General features: G+C 39.5%; 1 protein-coding gene across 2 annotated transcripts in view; it reads right to left on the bottom strand.

Annotated features, from left to right (window-relative positions):
- Window positions 1-15,487, bottom strand: part of PYGL (glycogen phosphorylase L) — a 50,669-nt gene that overhangs the window by 13,317 nt on the left and 21,865 nt on the right. For both annotated transcript variants that reach the window (XM_034433356.3, XM_087881802.1), the window contains exons 6-14: window positions 15,146-15,277; window positions 13,155-13,266; window positions 11,973-12,055; window positions 8,765-8,908; window positions 7,252-7,344; window positions 3,979-4,125; window positions 3,188-3,351; window positions 2,177-2,291; window positions 594-695 (exon numbers count right to left, since the gene is read on the bottom strand). In XM_034433356.3, the coding sequence (XP_034289247.1) occupies window positions 594-695; window positions 2,177-2,291; window positions 3,188-3,351; window positions 3,979-4,125; window positions 7,252-7,344; window positions 8,765-8,908; window positions 11,973-12,055; window positions 13,155-13,266; window positions 15,146-15,277 (1,092 nt within the window). The remainder of the gene's footprint in view (window positions 1-593; window positions 696-2,176; window positions 2,292-3,187; window positions 3,352-3,978; window positions 4,126-7,251; window positions 7,345-8,764; window positions 8,909-11,972; window positions 12,056-13,154; window positions 13,267-15,145; window positions 15,278-15,487) is intronic.

Raw genomic sequence — 15,487 nt, forward strand, 5'->3', positions numbered from 1 at the left:
GGGGTGGGCAGGGATTTTTGCTACCGGTTCTCTGAACCACCCACCATCATCGCTACCGGATCGGGCAATCTGGTCCGAACTGGGAGCATTTCATCCCTGGAAGAAAGTGTGTTGTACTTTGTGAAAGACCAAATCTGAGTCTTCTCTGAGGTTTGTATAAGCAGAAAGGAAGAAATATGACAGATTTGCTCAACAGTGCCTCTTAAATGGCCCTTATCAGGTCACTCCAAAACTTTTCTGAAATTCTTATTGTGCTGCAGTCTTCCAAAACCTGATACTCTCCAGATTTCCTACCAAGCAATGATCAACTTACATCCATCTTCTAATTCTCTCTCTATACAATAATTTTCCAGAGACCCTGGGTTCAAGTATCTACTTAAGCACAGAGCTCCCTCCATCACCTTGAACGAATTACCTGTTTTAGCTTAACCTGGTGCTGGCATGATAAAAATGATGCTCTATGTTTGTCACTTGAATCTTCTTGAATTTGCCATATATAAACAAAATGCAATGAAAGATGATCTGTAAAGCACTTTGAAGATAGAAAATTCTTTGAAAAGGGGAAATTCCCACCCCCGTTTCGTTCCCCTTACCTGCTTGACTTTGGCCACCTCTCTGATGAAAACATCATCATTCACAAACCGATGCAGCTTTCTTAGCTGACTCAAATCTTTCACGTATTCTTCCCCTATTTTCTGTACAAAGGAGAAAGAGATTTCACATATGCATCATCTCAAAAAACAGAAATCTTGAAGAATCCAGTGTCACCCCCTTGTCATCGCCCACGGATACTCATTGCGGCACCTACTGCATCTAAGCATATTGATCTCTCAAAAAATACTTTAGGCTCAATATATGTGGCTCAGGGTTGAACTGTGAAGTCCTTCATTCTCTCCGAGGTTACTTTTTTACTTGCCCAAGGAGCTGCTGAACCAGTTCTACAGAGGAATTAATGAGTCTGTCATCTGTAGCCAGTGGTGGGATTCAGCCAGTTCGCACTTATTCGGGAGAACCGGTTGTTAACTTTCTAAGCAGTTTGGAGAACCGGTTGTTGGAAGAAATCTTTTTTTCCCCCCACTTTACAGGGCTAATCCTGTAAGGAAGGCAGGAAGGAAACATTCTGGTGTTGTTTCTAGCCTAATCTTTATTGCCCTGCTTACAGAAACGGCCTCTCTGGTTAACCCTTATTACATTGTTACAGCTAAGGTGAAATACCCGTCAACGTGAGTGACGTTGAGTTGGGCACGCCCACACGGTCACATGACCACCGAGCCACACCTACCTAGCTGGTCATTAGGACAGAGAACCTGTTATTAAATTATTTGAATCCCACCTCTGTCTGTACCTCTATAACTGTCTGGTTTGGTTCTGCAACTCAACAAGGCAGACACAGACTTCAGCGGATAATTAGAACTGCAGAAAAAAAATTGCTACCAACCTGCCTTCCATTGAGGACCTGTATACTGCATGAGTCAAAAATAGGGCTGTGAAAATATTTACAGACCCCTCACATCCTGGACATAAACTGTTTCAACTCCTACCCTCAAAACAACATTATAGAGCACTGCACACCAGAACAACTAGACACAAGAACAGTTTTTCCCCGAACGCCATCACTCTGCTAAACAAATAATTCCCTCAACACTGTCAAACTAGTTACTAAGTCTGCACTACTATTAATCTTCTCATCGTTCCTGTCACCCATCTCCTTCCACTAATGACTGTATGACTGTAACTTTGTTGCTTGTATCCTTATGATTTATATTAACTGTTTCCTAATATGATTTGATTGCTTATTTGTACCCTATGACTATCATTAAGTGTTGTACTTTATGATTCTTGATGAATGTATCTTTTCTTTTATGTACACTTAGAGCATATGCACCAAGACAAAGTTCAGTTGACTTTTGAAAAAGCACCTTTGGGACACCCATGACTTGTATGACTGAGAATCTCCATAGATGCCTACAAAGACTATTTAACCAGAATAATAGTGGATGAGTAGACAGCAGAAGCAGATATCCTACTTATAAAGTGTTTTCAGAGCTTTGAAAGGAGATGGAAATTGCCTGATTATACATCAGGATTTTTTTTTTAAAAAAAAGTATTTAAGGAGCACATACAAATTATTACAATAATTATTTTGCTAAGCAGAGCAACTGAACATTTTTTTTACCTCCGCAATTAATTCTGCAAGTCCTGGGTTGCAAAGCAGGAGCCAGCGACGAGGAGTGATCCCATTTGTTTTATTCTGAAACTTTTCTGGCTCCAACTCTGCAAAGTCCTTGAACCTGAACAAAAAACAAGGAAGTGTGTTCATGGAAAACCCTCAAGATTGACTAGTTAAACAGATGTGACAGAAGACATTGGCCACCCAATTTTTTAAATTTTCAATTAATACTAATTGCATAATTACCCTACACTTTTTAAAAATAAACTTATTTTTTGCATAAGTAGATAGAAAGCCCATAACAAGATTGGTAGCAACAGCATCATGTTTTTGTGTTATATGTAGTACAAAATTATTTCACAAACCATTACTGTATTGACAATTTATTTGCTCACATAAGGTTTACGTTCACATGATCTGCTTAATTAGTCATTTAAAGAACTAGCAGATTTAATGGGACTACTTGCACAGAGTCTTAAGTTTTTAACCTTGAATAGAATACGATTCAGTATATTGTAGGTAGTTTGAAAATGGGTCAATTCAGTAACTATGTAAAGTATGTTGAATATCCAGTTCATTACAGAAGAACAAAAGTGGCCCACATCTGAATCTTAATATTTAGCATAAATGCCTACAATTATTCATACGGGTGTTTAATTGTGGTACTCCCTGAAAACTCCGAAGTAAATTGAAATTGAAGGTGTCAAAATACTAGAGATGAGGTAACTTTGGGAAAATATGTCCTGCAGTCTGTCACCAAAGAATGCATATAGCAACAGATAAGAATTTAATTATAGAATACAAAGTTTGGGAGGGCAGAAAATTATCAAAACAACAGACAAAATTATATATTAGCACAGACGCAGTGGCACCCAGAGTTCATCCCTAAAACTCAAAATTGATCCCATAGTAGAACATTCAGAAGTCTAAATCAAATCAAAAACTTTTCTGTTGGCAAAAGTAAAAGTAAATTGTCCTAGGTTGCTTTACATAAACAAAATGCACACCACTACTCACACTTGAGATTTGACGATATCTGAGTGAATCTTTGCAACTCCATTCACAGCGTGAGAGCCAACAATGCAAAGGTGGGCCATGTTAATACGCTTGACCCCTTCCTCTTCAATCAAGGACATCCGCCTGAGACGGTCAACATCCGTGGGAAACAGGGCTCTGATTTTCTGAGTATGTGTGAAGGTGAAAAGCAACATCAGTTAATTCTGTTCAAGTGCATTTCCAACTATCCAATTCAGTCTGGATTTTAGTAAGAAAGGATCTTTGGACTAATCACATTTTATTGATTGATTGATTGATTGATTGATTGATTTGATTTGATTTGATTTGATTTGATTTGATTTGTATGCCGCCCTATCTCCATAGGACTCAGGGCGGCTCACAACAATTAAGAAATACAATCCCAATCCAAATAAAAACATATTAAAAATACATATTAAACATATAAAACACATATAAAAATAATCAAAACCCAATCAGTCCAGGCTGGGCAATTTGAACAGCCATGTTTTTAGTTCGCGGCGGAAAGTGTGAAGGTCAGGGGCCAACCGGAGCCCCAGGCAAATGCCCATTTTAAAGGCAAATGCTATGCAACTGGCATAACTTTTTTCCATTTCAACATGGCTATCAGAACCGAGATTTATTGACTGAATCAAAAGCTCAATCCAACTTTTCCAGCTTGAAAAGGGACTTGGGGGAGGAGTCAGTTTTCATAAAGCCGTTCCTTTATCTTTTCTTAAATTCATCCAGAAAATTAAGAGCTGTTAGAGAAGGTTTAATGAAACCCTACTTACATCCAAATGCCTCTGATTGATTTCATAGATAATCTGCAAGTGTCTTGGAAGCAGCTTCTCCACCAGCTCGACTGGCCAGCGTTCAAGAGCTTCAGGAAGAACTGTGTGGTTTGTATAAGCAAAGGTCCTTGTAGTGATATCCCAGGCCTTGTGTTTTTGAAGAGAAAGATAATAAAGCAAACTGAGAAAAACAATTTATGTGCTTATTCTTGTGCATTCTCTCCCAACACCTACACCTAAGCCATGTACTTTGTATCTGAGGATATAGTTTTCTTACCAAAATGCAGAAATCTTACATTGCATTTCTTACTGTTGAGAATTGTGCATATTATTTTCTGGAGTGTCAGCCAACCCTCCCAGTTTTTTGTTGTATGCAAATGTGATAAGCATCTCTTCTATCTTCTTGTTTAAATCATATTGATAATGTTGAACATAAACTAAGTCCAGGACAGAACCTTGGGCTATCTCACTATACACCTCCTTGAATGTAGACATAGATCCATATAGTTTGACCAACTAAATCCATCTGGTAACAATCCATTCCACATTATTCCATTTTATCATGAAAGTGGCGATGGTCAACTCTATCAATTGCTTTATTCATTCATTCATTCATTCATTCATTCATTCATTCATTCATTCATTCATTCATTCATTCATTCGATATCTATAGCCACCCATCTCATCCAAGTGACTCTGGGTGATTTATAATTCTAAAACTACAAAACAATCCAAGCTTTTGAAAACAATAAAAACACCCAAACAGTACATCCACGGCATTCCCCATTTCAGGTGAGAGTAATGTTGGAAGCTGGGAGTTAACTAGAACAAGAGGGAGGAGGCTACATTCCAGAGGAACAAGAAACAGCAAGCTTTAGATTATCTGGGAGGAAGACAGTCAAGACAGCTTCTCCCGAGGAGTTCTCGGAGTATAATTTAGTGATACAAATAGTTTGCTTTAGTTTGGCATCTTTCTTGTTTTTTGGAGCCTGACAAAGAGATCATCAACCTGCAAAACGTCTTCAACTGAGCCATGCTTACTGCTACTTCGTTTCTTGATTGCCATTCAAGGGAAGGGGGGGCAGGACTTAGGAATGTGATATCTCAGATGTCTAGTCATAACATCCACCAGCCGGTGTGTGAACCAAGGTCATGTCAACAGACACCTGTCGAAACTGGGCGGGAACCTACGCCTGGACTGATTGGCTCATGTGACCTGAGAGACCTAGGGGTGGGGGTGGGGAAATCCTATTCTTTTAACTATCCCTGTGCACGGGAATAATTTAGAGCTAGCTTCACCTTTCTAAGTGCCAATATGATATACTCATTAAAAGGTTTCTCGAACCTGAACAAAGAGTCAGAGTCCTGATTTCCTGGAGTTCATTATTTGGAACCATGACAGAGTTATTGTATAATATCATCACCTACTTTGTAGAGGTGAAGGAGGCAAAAAAAAGTAGTATTTCTCCTCCACCATTGTGTTTTCTCGGTGTCCTACAATGGAGTTCCTCAAGTGGTTCAAGCCATTTTGCGATCTGACCTTGGTCAAGATCACATACAGTCCCCAGTAGACACTGTGTTATATAGGCTATACGCTTTGGAGGACAAAATCAATCAAATTCATCATGACAATACTTTAGACATATTCAGTCCCTTGTTTGGCTAGACTTCTTTGGATGAGTTTCAATTCTTATACTCTGAGAATGCAAACAAATTGATTGAGTTTGGCAAACTACAAATTGGCTTGCTGCTTGCTCCTCATGGTACATCACATCTAGTAGAAAACGGTTGCTCAGCTGTGGCCACAAAGTCATACATTTCTCCATATGAGATTGTTAATCCCAGCCACATTAAACAATCATGCCTGGAAAATGCACAGGGCAACCATGTGATCCTAAGAAGCGACGCTGTCGCTTTTAGGAGTTGGAGGGATGGTTATGCTCATTCCCTTGCACCCTCGAAGTAGCTTTTGAATCAAATTCAAAATAATTATATAAATATAAATACAAATATATTCTATAAGTGGCAAATCACTTCCAAAAAAATTAGCATCCCTGTTCATGAAATCATTAGGAGTCAAGCTCAACTCAGAAACTTTACCATACCACTATAAAATTTTAACTCAGCCAAAGAGACTGTCCAATGTTTTTTTGGCTTTTCACTAGAATCCAAGTAATAAGAGAGTGGGTGACAAACGTTTAACTACGGTAGCAACTGCAGTTCTAATACATCTAGATGTGCAAAGTAGGGAAATACAATATAGTACTGTATGTGGCAGCAACTGATGCCTTGCCAACAACACCCGGTAGGTGGTGCTAGTGTGAACTTCCACCACAGTGGAACCCTTTCTAGCAGAACTAAATACCTTCTAGGCCAGGAGTGTCAAATTCACGGCTCGTAGGCCAGATGCTTCACACGCTGCCCATGCCCAATTTAGTGAAGGGGGAAAAATTGTGATATGTCACAAGACAACGCAAGTTTGACACCCCTGTTCTAGGCTGAAGGGCACCCGTAGCCTGAAGTGGTTTATAGAGTGCCACACTCCCATCAAATTGGAGGCTGGGCCAAGTCAAAGATCAAATTTAATTTAGTTTACATCTAAATTTAATTAAATCTTATTAATGGACTAATTAGTAGTTAATGGACTAATACCACACTTCCTCCCAGTATGCATCTTCTCCCTTTTTTGTTAATTTTTAAAACAATTCTAGTGCAAATATTTATTTCATCATGTTGCTTTTATGATTGTAAGAAGTCTGGAGATTTTGATAGCAATCTTTGAAGCTATGTTGCAACTGAATGCAGCCTAAAGCGTTATTGCTTTACAATAGCCCTCATCTATTGGAACAGTTATCATGTGATAAGATTATACCCTTGAGACAAATCTGAGGATATTAGTACCCCTAATTAGTACCCCTATTCCCCAAATTTTGAGATCTAAGACAATGACTGTATGATTCCGTTTACACAGTATGCTAGACTAGGTCAAACTGAGGTTTAACATGTTCCATGAACCATGTCATCAAAGCGTTTTATTTGTTTGGGCATTGCACAACAACTTTTTTTTTTTTTTAGATTTAGGGTTCAGCATATTTTGTAAACCAACTTGTGTTTGTCTGAAAACTGGAAATAGGAAGCAAAAGAAGACTTGAAGGCATGGCACAGAGACTAGAGAATTAGGCTGAAGCTGAATTAAATGAAGCCCCCTGGAAAACATGGTGAAGGTTTTGTAAATCCTAGAGACAGAGCCGACAACAGAAAAGTGATCCCAACCTTGGACCAGGGCAGCTTCTCTATATCCAAGAAGACACGCATCAACTCAGGAATAGCCATGGAAGGATGTGTATCATTCAACTGGATTGCAACCTATTGAAAAACAAGAAACAAAATATATTTAAAAAAAAAATCCAGAGGGAAAAATTTAAGCAGGAAAATGGAATCAAATCTATCAACCTGCTGGATAATTGCAAGAAGTAAGGAGCTAAAAGTTAAGTCAAGCTAAGGAAAGCAATGCATAAATACATGATTGCATGCCACCATTATTACTATCATATATTTCCCAGAGGAACCTAATAAAAAGGTGTTTGGGCAAAAGTACTGCATAAGTAGTCAAACTATTCTCAATTTGCTTTTGTTTTATTTGTTAGACTCACATCTTCCCTTTCCTCTAGGACATGGATGTCAAACTTGCTGCGTCATGTTGCCGCAACACGACATTTTATGACATTTTCCCCATTTACGGAAGTGGGGTGGGCATGGCCTGCGTGTGACGCATCCGGCCCATGGGCCGCCAGTTTGACACCCCTGCTCTAGGACTTAAGGTGGCCCACTTAATACTCCCATCTCCAATTTTATCTCCAGAACAAACTTGTGAGATTGAATGGAGTGACAGTGTCTGGTCAACATTACCCAAACAGCTTCTAAGGCTGAGTGAGTCTAGATATGATCATGGGTCTTCCTGGTCCTAGCCTAATACTTCCTGACTTCATCCCACTGGTTTTCTACACCCAAGACAGGAGTGAAATGCTACCCATTTGGGCCGGTTCGCCCGAACCGGTAGTAAAAAATGCTACTAGTTTGCCGAACTGGTAGTAAAAAATGTAAAGAAAAAAAAGTTCCGACGATAGCGAGTTGCTCAGCTGATCATCAGAACTTTTTTTTTAACTTTTTAGGCATTTTTTTACTACCGGTTCAGGCGAATAGGTAGTAAAAAAATGCTTTAAAAAAGTAAAAAAAAAGTTCCGATGATCACGCAGCACAGCTATGATCATCGGAGCCTTTTTTTACTTTTTAAAAGCATTTTTTTTACTACCTATTCACCTGAGCCGGTAGTAAAAAAATGCTTTTAAAAGGTTAAAAAAAGGTTCCAATGATTGTGCAGCACAGCTGTGATCGTCAGAGCCTTTTTTTAACCTTTTAAAAGCTTTTTTTTTACTATCGGCTTGGGCGGACAGGTATTAAAAAATGCTTTTAAAAAGTTTTTTAAAAAGTTTCCATGCGCACCACAGCTGATCACCTCCCCGCGCTGTTCTACTTACCTTCCCAAGCCTCCTTTTGGCACGCACTGCATGTGCGCACATGCAGCTCATGTTTGGTGCCCAATGTGCATGCGCAACTTGCATTTGGTGTATGGCACGCATGCGCGGCCAACGAACCAGTAGTATACCGGTTCAGTTTTCACTACTGACCCAAGATGGTATCTCACTTCATTACCAAGTTCTGCCTGCTAGACCATGATATGCCTCAACCCAATTCCCCCCAGATATATCACCCCAAAAGCAATGACCTGGTCTGGGAATGAATCAAAAGCAGTCCGGACACTTTCAGTAGTCCCAAACTTGGAGGCTTTGTACCGTCGGATAATGTCTTGCAAGGTGGCAGCTACCACAAAGTATTCCTGCTTCAGGCGCAACTCCTTGCCTTCAAAAAACTACCAGATGAAGAAAGAATGTCAGGTTGGTAAGAAAAATGCAAAGTGAGTCTGAGGAGGATCAAAGTCCATTAATGGCATTTATCACATATTTATCACAGCAAAGAAAAACCTGACTATGCTACATTTTCTTAAATTGCCATTGCCCTTCTTGGTCCCCGAAGCATCTATAACATTATATAAGCAGATAAGAAAAGCAGTTTGGGTATAGTCAAAACCCTCAATTTTAGTTTTAGCTACAAGGACAAGGAGAGGCTTGAAGAAAAGATGGCATTATCTGTTTGATTTCAGTAATTTCCCTCTCCCTTGCAGTGAGCCAGCATGAGGTTGCCTCCTTCATCCGATGATGAGCTCATGGGCAGCTATAATATTACAGTCCTAGATCAGCACACAGCTGTAGACAAAAACTGGGAGAGGTGATTGGGGTAATTGTCCCTCTAATGTGTCCTGACCCATAGACCAGACAAAAGATGCCAACTCTGATATCTCATCAGTATCATTTCATTTCTCTAAGACTTTCAATTTTCAAAAGGTCGTCCAGGTAGTCCTTAAAGTTACAACAACCTCAGAAAAAAAATATTTACAACCTGTCCTCCCCCTTAGGATGTTTGTGCAACCCGATAGTCACGTGACACAGGTGCTCACATTTATGACTAGTTGTAGCATCCTACAGTCATTTGTAATCTTCCCAGCCAGTTTTCGACAGTCAATTGGGGAATTTGGATTCATTTAACTGTGTGATTTATTTAATGACTGCAGTAAAAATGATCATAAAATTGGGTCTGGTCACATGATGATTTGCTTAACAACCACATTGCTTATCAATTGAAATTCTCATCCCCATTGTCATCCTAAGTCGAGGACTACCTCTAATAACTTAAAAAGAGAGTTAGATAAATTATGGGGGAAAAGGGCGTCAATCAATGGCTCTTTGTTATTATAGGAATAATTGAAATATTTTGAATCTCTAAATGCCAGGGGTAGAAAGCAACTGAATAAGTGTACTATTGCCTTCCTGTCTTTCTTGGCATCTTCCTGGAGACCTTTGATTAGTTCTTGGGGGGATTGGAAGATTGGCATGGACAGCCCATTGATTGGATCCATCCATGCTGTTACAGTTGTAGTAATTTCATTTAATTAATCCTCTCAACCTGAAATACTGCATAGATTGGGAGTGTGCAGCAACCCCTGATACAGCATCTAGAAACATTGTCGTTTTAACCAGTCATGTGCGACTCTTGACAATTTTATAGGCAATTGCTCTCTGTTCTACTTGTCAAGCACAGATTCTTTCAGTTGTTGGATGTTCATCTTTCAATCACTGATGTTATCTAGCCAGCATGTTCTTTGCTTGCCCCTTCTTGTTGAGTTAGTGCTATAAAGTGTTCTGGTGGGATTTTTTTTACAGGGCAGTTCACCATGCTTTCCCTAACCCTCCCCATTTATCCAAGCTTGAGACCGCCAGGAGGTTGATGAAGGGTAGAAACATTACTTTTGGTTTCATCTGATTAGATTATTTTAATTTAAATTCTTAGTGTTGGAAAAAAGGAAAGCCAGGTTAATAATCACAGAAATTAGTATATGTTCTAGGGGTTAGCAGCAGAGTCTGTGTGCAAAATAGGCTAATAAGGGGAAAAATTCACACGGTTAATATATGCCAGAGATTTCAGCTTTACTTTGCAAGGAATTGTATGCTTTTTAGTATAAATTTGTTTAGGCGCCTTATGAATGTAATTGGTAATTTTGCATAAGTCCCTCTTGGTTTCTACTTCCTCTTTATACAGTGAGATACACTGTGGTTCTGTTGCGGGTTTGTTAGGGGAAGTGTTGCAACACTTCCTCTAACAATTTCTACTTGAAAATTGTTGATCCATCAGTCTGGAGTCAGAGATCATCTATATGCTGATGAATACCCAATTATACAACTTGATCCTAGGGGCACCAACGATGCTGTCAAATTCCTGACCCAATGCCTGGAGGTGGGGCAGGTCTGGATGGGGAGGGACAGATTTAGGCTTAATCCTAAAAAGACCAGATGCCTTCGTTTGTCCTCTGGACCCTCCATATTTCATTATCAATAGAGTAGCATTACTGCATGTGTGACTGATGCACAATCTGGGGGGTTCCCTTGGATCAAAACCCAGATGGCAGCTGTGGCCAGGAGGGTCTTTGTGTGGCTTTATCAAGCATATGAAGTGTGACCATTCCTGGACTGGGAGCGTCTTCAGACAGTCACTCATGCCTTGGCCACCTCTTGATTGGTTTACCATAAGGGCTGTCCTTGAAGACCACTCAGAAGCTACAGCTGATCCAAAATGCAGTGGGGTGGGCTCTGATGGGTGTGTCACATAACACCATTGTTTCACAAGTACATGATTTCCCAGTTGGCTTCTGGGGCAATTCAAGGTGCGGATTATCATCTATAAAATCCCACAAGTGTGCACTTTAGCTTAGTTACTTGATGGGGCACTTGTTTCCATGTTTCTGCTCATTGGGTTCTGCTCATAGGTAGAGCATGTATGCTTCATGTCCCACCTATCAATCAGTGTCATCTGGTGGGACCTAGGAAGCATTTCTTTATAGGGATGGCTCCAGGGGTGCTATTCAGCAGGTTCTGACAGGTTCTTGAGAACGGGTAGCGGAAATTTTGAGTAGTTCGAAGACCTTTCATAAACTGTTTAAGTCCTGGTTGATCTCCCAGGCCCTGTGTTAGAATGAGGACGGGCTCCCTTTTAGTTGGTTATGGGCTTGATGACTTAAGACAGGGGTGGGCAATTGTGGCTCTTTTACAACCTGTGGACTTCAACTCCCAGAATTCCTGAGATAGCCAATCTGTCTCAGGAATTCTGGGAGTTGAAGTCCACAGGTTGTAAAAGAGCCACAATTGCCCACCCCTGACTTAAGACAACCAACTCTGCAACTCATGCAAAAAAGGCAACTCGCTACCATGTTTGGTTCTGAATGATTAGCATGGTGCCCGCTTAAAAAGTAAACTGATCACAGCCCCCATTCCTTTCGTTCCCTTCCCACAAGCAGGCCACACTTCACAGTGCTTGGAACTTACGTTATCGTTTGGATAAAGGACGCGGGAGATGTTCTCCGCCAAGTTTCTGTCCAACACCGCTTGAATGTAATCACCAACATTAACTGCACAGAGAAGTTGAAATAAAACATGCATGACTGTTCAGTATCAGTGGGAGGGGGGAATGGAGAGTTGAAAAAACAACTTTTTTTCCTATTTATTTAGCACAGAATTATTTTAGGAATGTCCGGGGCTTCTTTTTCCCAAAACAAGGCATTTGCTTTAACTTTTAAAAAGTAAATTTGCTAAGTGAACTACCAAGTTTCCTTTCAGCTCTTCAAAAGGAGTCCTTTATCCCAGAGCTCTCCTCAACCTGGTGTTCTTGAGTTACGTTGGGACTATGACTTCCAGAACTTTCAGCCATTAGTCATACAGATTGTAAATTTGGATGTCCAGGCTGTGTAGAGGCTGCTGGGATCATGATGATTAAGGTTTCCTATCCCTGGAACCAGGGATGTTTTCTTCTCTCCTATGCATTCATGTATCTAGTTATTTCCTAATTATTTTCTTGGCAACATTGCTAAAGGCAGAAAACAGCCTGTACTCTTCTTAGGAAAGAAAAAAACCCTGACAAAAGGGTTAGGAGGGAGAAAATAAACCTCTTTCCCCATTATTAGTTTGACATTATACTAGTTTGCAGAAGAGAAACTCAGAATTCTGTTTTTCACAGCTATCAGCAGGTCAGAAAAATGTTGTATCCTTCCCCAAATCCCTGACACTCTCCAATCTGTATTTGGGTTTGAGAAATGCTGATTACAGTAGGAACTGTGGCCACACACTTCAATGACTAGGTAAAGGAAGATCTATTTCTTTATGATAGATTATTATGGGCTATAATCTTCAGTTCTGTCAATGCCAAGGTTCAATCCGTAATGAAGGCCACCATGGATGGGCCCATAATGAAAGCACAAAGATTAATGGAAAATCCCTTCAAAATACAAAATAATCATGCAAAGTATTTGTTTTTACACAAGTGCTGTAGACATGAGCTCTTCCATTCTTCCATCATTGTTTTCCAGTGGGGAAACTACCTTCAAACTTTGGCAGTGGGATCAAAGTTGGCCTTGGTGACTTGCAAAACTAGGTCTGCCCAAGCCTGAAGAGAACATTTTTCCTAATAATTCCTCCACGCAAAGAATGAAGAAGAAAGAAGACTATACTTACAATCACGGAGATTAAAGTCGTTGGGCGCTCGAGCAGACCAGAGTCTCATTGTGTTAACTGTGTTGTTCATATAACCAGGAATAGGAGTATCATAGGGCAAAGCCAAAACAACCTAAAGACAGAGATTGTTCCAATTATAGTGGGTTAAAAATGGAATGTTATTCTAGAGAAACCCATTATAATGTTCAGTGGTTTCTGTCACATGCAAAAAATAGGAACACATGTCAGTTCAGAAGATTTATTGCTCAAATCGATACACAAGAATCTAACTGCAATTAGAATTGCATTTGTGCAACAATGGAAAAATGATGAGATCCCATCTGAGGGGAATGTAATTAAGAAAATATTAGAATGTGCAGAAATGGATAGTTTAACACTTATTATTAAGGATAAAGAAGAAATGAAATATTTTTTGATTTGGGACATATTCTATCAATGGCTAGATAATAGAAACAGTAGTTAGAAAGGAGGAGATATAAAAAGAGGGAACGGTAAAGTGGAGAGTTGTTAAAGATTATGTTAAGTGTTAAGTATTAATGTTATTATATTATATTATTATATTATTAAAATGATGGAGATGAATTATCACAACAAAGATGTGTAATATGACTATCTAAACATAACTGTACCCAGAACACACACTGTTTGATGAAAATTGAATGTTATATAAATAAAACAAATAAAACGTGGGGGGAAAAAGAATCTAGTCAACTAATGGTCAACACTAAATTGGTATTAGATAAGAGTTAACAAAATTCAAGTGGTGGGGGGAACTGGACTTAGAATGTTTGTGGACACATAATGATTCTAGGCTGAGTCCCCTCTTGACTTGCTCCCAAACTTTCCTTGCTCTTTTCCTACAGTTCCTTCCAGTTATGGTTGCCTTGTGACTTCTGTGGATGTGAGAATCACTATCTTATAGGATGCCCCTATGCTACAAAATATAATTGTAATTTCAATCTATATTTGCCACCACAGCAAAAAAAAAAAAAAAAAAAAAAAAGACCAAAAACAGGCACAATTTATTCTAAGCCAGGGATCCCCACGTCCTTATTAGGAACTGGACCACACAGCTGGAAGTGAGCGGTGGGCAAGCAAGCAAAGCTTCATCTGTATTTGCAGCTGCTCCCCAGAGCTAGCATCACCGCCTCAACTCCACCTCAGCTCATTAGGCATCAGATTCTCATTGGAGTGCAAACCCTACTGTGTAAACTGTGCATGCGAGGGATCTAGGCTGAGTGCTCTTCCTCCCCACCCATCTGTCCATGGAAAAATGGTCTTCCACAAAAACAGTCCCCAGTGGCAAAAAGAATGGGGACCACTGTTCTAAGCTACTTAAGCATTTTAATGAAGTGGTATATGGATTTCAATCCGAAACAACAACAACAACAACAACAACAACTACTACTACTACTACTACTACTACTACTACTACTACTAATAATAATAATAATAATAATAATAAATAATAATAATAATAATAAATAATAATAATAAATAATAATAATAATAATAATAACTTTATTGTCATTGTACATGTATACACAGTATACCCATACAACAAAATTCACTTAACCCAAAGACCAGGTCCAACACACATAACAATCCCCAAACACACTCCCACCCACCACAATTCCCCACCCCTAAACCACCCAAACATTCACACAGCAGACCAAGCAATACTGTCCAACAGCTCATTGATGGTGGCCCTTTAGTTCATTATTGAGTGCAATTATAGCTCTGGGATAAAAACTATTCAGAAAACGTGTACCTACCCCCACTTAGGTTTTGTGGTGCATTTAGATACTAATCTTATGTATACAAAGAATTTGGGCCACCAGGCATGATTCTCCTCTACAATCTGGCTGCACAGTAGAATTATCTGCTTAAACTCGCACAATTAAGCTTGATGGTTGCAGAGAACATTTGAAACTCTCCCACCCCACAACTATCATGACTGAAATATACTTCCCTTCTCCAAGAGGCATTACCTGAGTATCAACCCATCTCACACCAGTCTGTGTATTCTCCACTCTTCCATAAAAATGAATAGGAAGCATGTACTCTGGACGAGCCTTCTCCCAGGGGTTTCCATGTCTTAGCCAATCATCAGCTTCTTCCACCTGCAATGAGAAAAAGCCAAGCATTAGTAAGATACTTCAAGCTATGCAGGACAAGAAGAAATTAGCCCATTGGTCTTTATTTGTCTTCTAGATCATTTGCAGGCATATCATTTCATTGACATGATCAGGGATGGAACTCGTATATGGAAAGCACAAATTTCCCATTTCAATCACTGGCTCTTCTTTTATGTACGCTGAAAGCATATACAC

This window comes from Pantherophis guttatus, chromosome 1 (assembly GCF_059756535.1).
Source record: "Pantherophis guttatus breed Tessera chromosome 1, ASM5975653v1, whole genome shotgun sequence".
Classification (NCBI taxonomy): Eukaryota; Metazoa; Chordata; class Lepidosauria; order Squamata; family Colubridae; genus Pantherophis; species Pantherophis guttatus.